The following is a 9,346-nucleotide window of genomic DNA, read 5'->3' as shown; positions in this document are numbered from 1 at the left end:
CAGCAGTATACAGGCGGTGCAAACAAGACAGGGACTGTGTAGGTTTTTTGTGTTAAGTTGAATCTGTTTGTAATTTTCAACTGGTACATTTTTAAAGTGTAGCTCCAGTCAAAAAAACTATTTTTAAGCTTTTTGGAAAACATAGGGAAGGGTTATCACCCCTGTATAATTTGTTTTGCTGTCCGTCTTTTTCAGAGCGTGCAGACAGCACGCACAAGCAAGCAAGATATTTAGCTATATAGGTGGATATAGCGGTATGTACTGGGTTCAGAGCACGCAGACAGCACGAACAATCTCCTAACACTGATTGACAGCTCTATTATAAAAGATAGATATATCGCTAGATATATAGGTGAATATAGCGGTGTATACTGCGGTCAGGGCACGCAGACAACAACCACTACAGAAGAGCAAGAACGAAATATCGGCCGATAACGATCGGTGTATACTGTGTTGAAGGTACACAGAACACCCACTAACTGCTACAGACGCCAACACACTACACAAGGCCGCCACGCTGGCGGCCTTATATAGTGTGGGGCGTGTACTACACAGCCTGAGCTATGATTGGCCACAGGCATCCTGCCTGTGGCCAATCATGGCTCTCCTCGCTGCCAGCGCTGTGATTGGCCAAGCATGTGAGGTCACAGTGCATGCTTGGCCAATCATGAGCCAGCAATGCACTGTGCCATCGCAGTGCATTGTGGGCCGTGAGCGCCACACGAATTTGGTGCGAACGGCCCATAACGTTCGGAATTCGCCGAACGGGCGAACAGCCGATGCTCAGCCGATGCTCAGCCGATGCTCAGCCGAACACGAAGCTCATCCCTAGTCTGTATGCTGTTCACTGTTTATCAGTGTTACTACTCATTCTAGATATTTTGTCAAGTGTTAATAGGATACTGTTTGATACCATTGTTTGTATATGAATTATTAAACAGCTCATTTATCCACCATTTTGTGTTGTCTTGCAAACCATGCGCTTCATTTAAAGTCCCAACGCTTTTTCCTTCAAATCTCTAGCAATTTGCCCGCGTGCTGGAAAATATTTAGTGAAGGAAGCATGCTAAAGACCTCCACTATTCCTTAATACTGGCCATGGAAGCATAAGTCTGTAAGTAAGCCGTCATCAGTGTTCAGTTAGTATTTGTTCTACTAATGCAGCTCCATTGTATGTGTGTGTTGGTGGAGGATTCTGTCAGGAAGGTCACTCAGCTCGCCCACATTTCTGCTAGCGAGCGTCTTATCACTATTGTAGCATGCCTCTTACTATTTGTATTTCTGATGGGATGTTAAATGCTAATGCAGATTTTTATCATTTGTGTTTTGCAGTTTTACAAAAAAAACGTATTGTCAGTAAAGATGAGAACTATGAGCCCTTCCTCCTGAGTCTTTATTGGGAAGCTGTCAGCCGTCTGCCAAGCCTTGTACTTTGGAGACATTGTGAGGGCAGAACACACAGTTTAAGGTTAAAGCTTCTCCTCCAATCTCATTGTGTGTCCTCCGGCACTCCCTGACACTGAATTGTTTTCCCTATGCTGGGATCACCATTCAGGTCTTTGTAAATCGCTATCATATCTCTTCTCAAGCGTTGTTTCTCCAGCGAGGAAAGATTTGGGGTTTGCAGTTGTTCCTCCTAATCGAGGTCCTCCGGGCCCCTTATTAGTTTTGTTGTCCTTCTTTGGACTCTCTCCAGTTCCAGCACATCCTTCCTGAGGACTGGTGACCAGAACTGGACACATGTGGCCCGACCAGAGTTTTATTAAGTGGCGGGATTATAGTTTTATCCCTGGAGTATAGCTTTTTAGTTTATTTCCGATCATGCATGCTAATATTCTGCCGGCTTTGGTAGCTGCAGCTTAACATTGCATGTTATTGTTCAATCTGTCTTCTACTAGGACCCCCAGATCTGTCTCCAGCCTTCATTCCCCCCCTAGGGAGTCGTTTGCATTTGTTTTTGCCCCCCCCCCCCGTGCATTACTTTACATTTTTCCATATTAAACCTCATTTGCCGTGTATTTGCCCAATGTGGGGGGGATTTTGAAATCCATATTTATATCAAGGAGTTCCAAGGGAACCAATACAGGGACTTAGATTGTCATGTCCCATCGGATGTGTGTGTGATTGGGATAGAGATAGAGATATATTTATTTTCATATATATATATATATATATATATATATATATATATATATATAGTAACTGGCTGCTTGTCACATTAAATCTCTGCTCAGCACTGAATACAGGTGGAACCTTTATTGCCTGACTTTTGTTCCCCTGGGGAATGATTTAATCACCGGACACTTCCTGCTTCTTCTAGTTTGGAGGGGATTTCTCATTAGTCACCATCCAGACAAGCAGCAGCACCTCATGGGAAGGAGAGTGTTTGGAAGTTTTGTGAAGTTGAATGTTCAGCCCCCTTTGCCATGGTGTGTAGTAAAGGATGGATTGTCGGGGTCATTATATCTGGTTTTAGGTAGAAATGGAGTCCAGGCTGTTAGTAGAAGAGATGATGGAGACAATCCACATGTTTGAATATATAGAGATGATTTCTTATATCATCATTTATATATATTTGTATAGATGATGGAACAGAACTTTGTAACTCCACAGTTGTGATTCTGTTGTAACTCCTTTTGGTGATCTCTGTAAATGAATGTATTGTGTGTCATTCTACACTTTTCATGGTACATGTGGTGAGAATCGTACATGTGGTGAGAATCGTACATGTGGTGAGAATCGTACATACGGTGAGAATCGTACATGTGGTGAGAATCGTACATGTGGTGAGAATCGTACATGTGGTGAGAATCGTACATGTGGTGAGAATCGTACATGTGGTGGGAATCGTACATGCGGTGAGAATCGTACATACGGTGAGAATCGTACATGCGGTGAGAATCGTACATACGGTGAGAATCGTACATGTGGTGAGAATCGTACATGTGGTGGGAATCGTACATGTGGTGAGAATCGTACATGTGGTGAGAATCGTACATGTGGTGGGAATCGTACATGTGGTGGGAATCGTACATACGGTGAGAATCGTACATGTGGTGTGAATCGTACATGTGGTGAGAATCGTACATGTGGTGAGAATCGTACATGTGGTGAGAATCGTACATGTGGTGAGAATCGTACATGTGGTGAGAATCGTACATGTGGTGAGAATCGTACATGTGGTGGGAATCGTACATGTGGTGGGAATCGTACATACGGTGAGAATCGTACATGTGGTGAGAATCGTACATGTGGTGGGAATCGTACATGTGGTGTGAATCGTACATGTGGTGAGAATCGTACATGTGGTGAGAATCGTACATGTGGTGCTTATGATGTTTAACCACTTTCAGCCCCCGGACCATTTTGCTGGCTTAAGACCAGACCACTTTTTGCGATTCGGCACTGCGTCGCTTTAACTGACAATTGCGCGGTCGTGCGACGTGGCTCCCAAACAAAATTTACATCTTTTTTTCCCCACAAATAGAGCTTTCTTTTGGTGGTATTTGATCACCTCTGCGATTTTTATTTTTTGCGCTATAAACAAAAAATTGAGCGACAATTTTGATAAAAAAACACATTATTTTTTACTTTTTGTTATAATAAATATCCCCCAAAAATATATAAAAAAAACATATTTTTTCCCTCAGTTTAGGCCGATACGTATTCTTCTACATATTTTTGGTAAAAAAAAATCGCAATAAGCGATTATTGATTGGTTTGCGCAAAAGTTATAGCGTTTACAAAATAGGGGATGGTTTTATGAGACGATCGCGGGTATGCCCACAACGATTGAGTCCGCGGGACCCACGACCGGACTCACAGGGGTCCCAACTGGCACGACAGTTCACAACGACATATGCGAACTGCTGTGGAGTGTCATACAATGTTAATGACACCCCCATTACAGCTCGCATGTCGCACTGCGAAGTGTCAGTTTGGACATGAATCGGATCACATGAGTGCCATGCGATCCGATTCTGGTGCGGACCAAAAAAAGGGTCCTGTTGCGAGTTTAGTCCGAATGCGATACGATTTCAACCATACTATCTGTATGGCTGAAATCGCATTGCACGGACATCACCTGTGATTTGCACTGCAGTGCAAATCGCATGCGATTTTGCACTATACAGCAGTGTGAACCGGCCCTGAGCCTAGGTTTCCACACATTTGATGGATAGCAATGTTACCTGTGAAATTGCCCCAGAATGCAGTTCACATGCGCACAAACCCCGCTTTTCATTTAGGCTCTGTTTCCACTTGTGCAACTTGTCCTGCGACTTGGGACTGCAAAGTCACATGACAAGAAGTACCCGATTTCCAATGTGTACCATTCATATCTGTGCGACTTCAAGTCACAGCGACTTCAGAGTAGTCCCTGCACTACTTTGGTCCCATTGTAATGTGACTTGAGGTCCATAAACCTCCAGAATACACAGGCATGGCTTCAAGTTGTGGCAGAATCGTGCAACTTTCTGGCTTTTCAGGCTAACGCAGCCTGAAAGTTGCACAATTCTGCCGCAATTTTGATGCGACTTTAAAGCAATGCCTGTGTATTCCGGAGGTCTATGGATCTCAAGTTGCATCAAAGTGGGACCAAAGTAGCGCAGGGACTACTCTGAAGTGGCACAGATATGAATAATACTCATTGGAAATCATAGAGTACAAAGTCGCAGGACAAGTTGCACAAGTGGAAATGGAGCCTAAATGAAAAGCGGGTTTTTGTGCATGTGAACTGCATTCTGATGGGCCAACTTCACAGGTAACATTGCCAGCCATCAGATTTTCCCGTAGTCTTTACAGCGCATGCGCAGGAATGATGATCAGATTTTACTACCACTACCATGGGCGAAGTACCCCTGGTAGTAAAATCCAATCGTTAAAGCTATTTTCACACTTGTGCGACTTGAAAGTCAAGTGCTTTTGCCATGATTTTTGCCATGACTTGAAGCAATGTTTGTGTAATCTGGAGGTCTCTGCCACAAGTCGCATCAAAGTCAGACAAAAGTAGTACAAAAACTACTTTGAAGTCGCACAGATATGAACTGAACTGGTTGGAAATCACGGGGTGTGACTTGTCATGTGACTTTGCAGTCTCAAGTCGCACGAGTGTGAAAGGGCCTTCGGCTGTCCGTACCACCTGATCACTGCTGCTACCTCATTGGTTTAGTGTATTGTTTTACTGGTGGTGACTCGTGGTTCTTTCAGTGTACTGTGTTCTAAAAACTGATACGATTCTTTAACTCGGTAACTTGTATGATTCTTTAACTCTGTAACTTGTATGATTCTTTAACTCGGTAACTTGTATGATTCTTTAACTCGGTAACTTGTATGATTCTTTAACTCGGTAACTTGTATGATTCTTTAACTCGGTAACTTGTATGATTCTTTAACTCTGTAACTTGTATGATTCTTTAACTCGGTAACTTGTATGATTCTTTAACTCGGTAACTTGTACGATTCTTTAACTCGGTAACTTGTACGATTCTTTATCTCGGTAACTTGTACGATTCTTTAACTCGGTAACTTGTACGATTCTTTATCTCGGTAACTTGTACGATTCTTTATCTCGGTAACTTGTACGATTCTTTATCTCGGTAACTTGTATGATTCTTTATCTCGGTAACTTGTATGATTCTTTAACTCTGTAACTTGTATGATTCTTTAACTCGGTAACTTGTACGATTCTTTAACTCGGTAACTTGTATGATTCTTTAACTCGGTAACTTGTATGATTCTTTAACTCTGTAACTTGTATGATTCTTTATCTCGGTAACTTGTATGATTTTTTAACTCGGTGTGTTGTGTATTCCTGGCTCTTGTTTTAAGTTTGTATCCAGTTCCTGAGTGTCACTGTGCTTTGAGTCAGCTGATTGGTTGCAGGGAGGGGCGGAGCTCTCTCACTCTAGGATCATATTACCACTCCCAGCTCTGCTGCTCTGCTATGTACTGAGTGTAGAGTGAACTGTTTCAAACCAATCAGATCACTGAAAAGAATCGATTCAAAAGAACGATTCGTTCATGAACTGGACATCACTAGCGAGCACTCCGCCGGCGCACTCGCCGTGGCAGGGCGGCAAATTTAAAGGGACGTACAGGTACGCCCATTTGCCTGCCCGTGCCATTCTGACGATGTACATCGGCGTGCGCCGGTCGGGAAGTGGTTAAGGAGTCAAAAGAATAACCTCTGTGGTGTTCAACCTCAATGTACATCTTTGAGGCAAAAGAATCAACACACTGCACCCGTCCCAAGCTCTCCTCTCCTATTTACCAATAGGGCCGCTATATATTTATTATCCTCTATCTCCCCCGGGGTCATTAACATACTAATGTCGGAGCTGTCTGGGCTGAGGGATCAAAGGAGGTGCTTCATTAATTCATAGACTGAATGGCACCCAGTAGTTTAGACTTGAAGCATGGACATTTTAGAAGACTTCAGTATTAGCCAATCAGAATGGGAGCCAATGAGAACCAATGAACATTTAGACTTCAGAATTAGCCAATCAGAAGTTCACTGTGTGATAGACACAGTGAGTGGCGGTTCACACTAGTGCGATGCGAGAACCCTGCGAATCAACTGCGGGTTCCCACATCGCACTCGACACGCACGGCAGGTCACACTGCAATATGCCAACTGCTGACCAGTGAACTATTTATACTATATATATATATATATATAGAAATGGTAAGTGACATTTGAGTAATAACCTGTAATTATGTATTTGGGTTACAATTCAATTACATTATTTTTTCTTATTTATTTGTAGGCTGATAATCCAGTAACCACAGGAGACTTCGTTCAAGACTATAGTTCTTTGAGTCAAGAGGAAAGAGTAAGTTATATCACTATTCATATTGTTAATTAACTATTGTTAATCTTTTAGCATTTTTATTAATGTGTATGTATATATGTGTATATGTGTGTGTGTGTGTATATATATAATGAGATTTTTTTTTTTTAAATGTAAAGAATAATGACCTATACTTGTCTGAGTCTGTCTAATATTTTATATACCATTTTCTAAATTCAAAGTTTTATTTTCAATCAAAAAAAAATAAAAATAAGACTGTATTGAAAAAAATATTAAAGTAAACTATATTTTTTTAAATATTTAAAAAAAAAATTTTTCATTTATTTTAGCGCAATATGTTAATAAAACAGTTATTAGCCCGGTACCCGGCACGAGACAGTGATCCTGCCTTCCCAAACAACCCAACGGTTCCTTCTTCCAGTCTAGCTTCTTCTACCTCAGAATCACAAGATGCTGCGGATGAGCGAATAGGCAACATCCACTGGTGTCTGTGTCAGGGCTGCCTACCAATGCCTACCCGAGGGGAATCGGTCTGTTGTAGGGAAATAGACGAGGTACAAGGATGCATACCAGAAGGAAGGAAATGTATAACAGAAGCAGATCTGTTCTGTTCTCAAATAGCTACAGAGGAGCACGTCCGACTCATGTTTACCGTATTGTATTTAGAGGGCCGACCTTTTGTGGACCCCGACAACAACAGGTAAGTAACTAACTATAAAAAAATTTCAATTATATAATTGTTCATAATAAAAAGTACTCTGTGATTTTAAACCTTTTTTTTTTTTTTAGACTCATTGCTTTATATTCATTTTATTATTATTATTATTATTATTTTTTTCTAAGGAGATTACGTAAAACTGCCTATCGTACTTTTATCGCTTGGATCTACGGATTTTTAGGGAAGAGGAAGCGAAGGGTCATCCCATCATGTGCTGTTAAAATTGTGCGTCAGATTTTTCCTGATCCAAATAGGACATACGTAGGATTGCTGTACTCAGATGACTATGATGCCTCAGAAATGGCTTTTCATTAAAGTTATTTTTTGTTTACATAACCTTTTTTTTTTTTATGTTTACTGATATTTGTTTACTTTTTTGTATTAAAATGTTTTCATCTTATTGATAAATAAAGTAAAATTTAAAAGAAATAATCTTTGAATTTTTTTGCAGATGCTAAATGTTCTTAATGATTGTGATACGAATAAAGAACATAAGCATATACCGTAACATTAAATCTGAAATATAGAAAAAAATTTTCTCAAGTCATCTTCCAGGACGGCACACCTGAGAGATGAGAGGCTCCTCCCTACAGGAAACACAATCAATCGACAGCTGTTTTAAGTCCCCACCCTTCCCCTTGATCCTCAGTTTTTGATTGTGTTTCTCCCTACACAGCGAAACTGTTTTTTTTTTTTTCCAAATGACCCGAAGCCTGGGGCTGGTGGTCTCCCCCTGGGAGCCGGACCACAAGCCTGGGAAGCCTCTGGGTCTGGTAGGATATTCTTGTCCTTCCTGGGGGGTTCCCCTATCTTTTCCTCAGGGCGGGCAGCAGAAATTGGAAGAGCCCCCCTGAGAGCTGAAGGACCCTGGGTACAGTGGTGTACCCAGAACTTCAGGGGCCATTATCCTGTCTCCCCCCTCCTTACCTGTACAGGTGGCTGTTCAGACGGGGGTGCTGGCCATCGGTTCTTTCCAGGGGGATCTTGTCCCAGACTCCTGGGTCCCCGGTAGCTCGCATGGGCTGACGGAGAGGGCGTGGCAACAAGCACCCGCGTCATTTTCAAACTTCGGGAAAATGGCGGCGGCGTTCTTACCCAGGAGGGAAGGCTGAGAGTCAGTAGGAGCAGGCGCCCACATCCTCCTTTCTCTAGAGCGAGGAGGCACCAGTTTACTACGGTGGATGTCTGCCTTAACCACCTCAGATATGAAGATGGGAATGAGGAATGGAAGGCATTGCCCCCCCCATGTATATAGACTGACTGGTACAGTGCAGGACACAGCCTAACCTGGCACCTCCCTATGGGGACAGCAGTTGGGGGAGGGCACTTTGGCAGCTATCCTCCTTGCGTGTGAACCATAAGGATGGAAAAGCAAGCCCGCTGGCTGTGGCAAAAAGAGGAAGACGACAACAGTGAGTACTTTCCTTTTGCCGTGGGAATTTAGCTGCAAAATCCCCAATTCCAGCCAGAGGGTTTCTGGGCATTTGACATCTCACCTGGGGTCTGGATTCAAATAGCCCTTAAGCTTCTGCTAAAAACACCAACCGCAGCCCCTCTTACATCAGAGATGCTGTATGGTGGACAGGTGGTCCGAGTGTGCCTAAACCACCTCAGATGAGAAAGAGGTAGGTAGGCCATTGCTCCCCCTTCCCCGTGTATATACTGACTGGTGCAGTGCAGAACTTGGGGTCGGGATACAAATAGCGCAGACGCCACTGCTAAAACCACCAGCCACAGCTCCCTCTTACAGCAGAGACACTGTGGTTATCGCAGCAGTAGGTTGCCAGCCTCTCCCTACATGCCCAGTTGTGGTACA

At 42.8% G+C, this 9,346-nt stretch overlaps 1 protein-coding gene across 1 annotated transcript; it reads left to right on the top strand.

The window, feature by feature from the left end:
• Positions 1-2,357: 2,357 nt before the first annotated feature.
• Positions 2,358-7,955, top strand: LOC143976223 (P2X purinoceptor 7-like). The gene is made up of 4 exons (XM_077478636.1): positions 2,358-2,429; positions 6,768-6,833; positions 7,142-7,512; positions 7,656-7,955. The coding sequence occupies exons 1-4, from the start codon at positions 2,427-2,429 to the stop codon at positions 7,843-7,845; spliced, it is 630 nt and encodes a 209-aa protein (XP_077334762.1). The 5' UTR covers positions 2,358-2,426; the 3' UTR covers positions 7,846-7,955.
• Positions 7,956-9,346: the final 1,391 nt, after the last annotated feature.

Source organism: Lithobates pipiens, unplaced genomic scaffold (assembly GCF_037356315.1).
Source record: "Lithobates pipiens isolate NorthernLeopardFrog02 unplaced genomic scaffold, aLitPip1_a1.2 Scaffold_13, whole genome shotgun sequence".
Taxonomy (NCBI): domain Eukaryota; kingdom Metazoa; phylum Chordata; class Amphibia; order Anura; family Ranidae; genus Lithobates; species Lithobates pipiens.
This window is presented reverse-complemented; position numbering and strand designations above follow the sequence as displayed.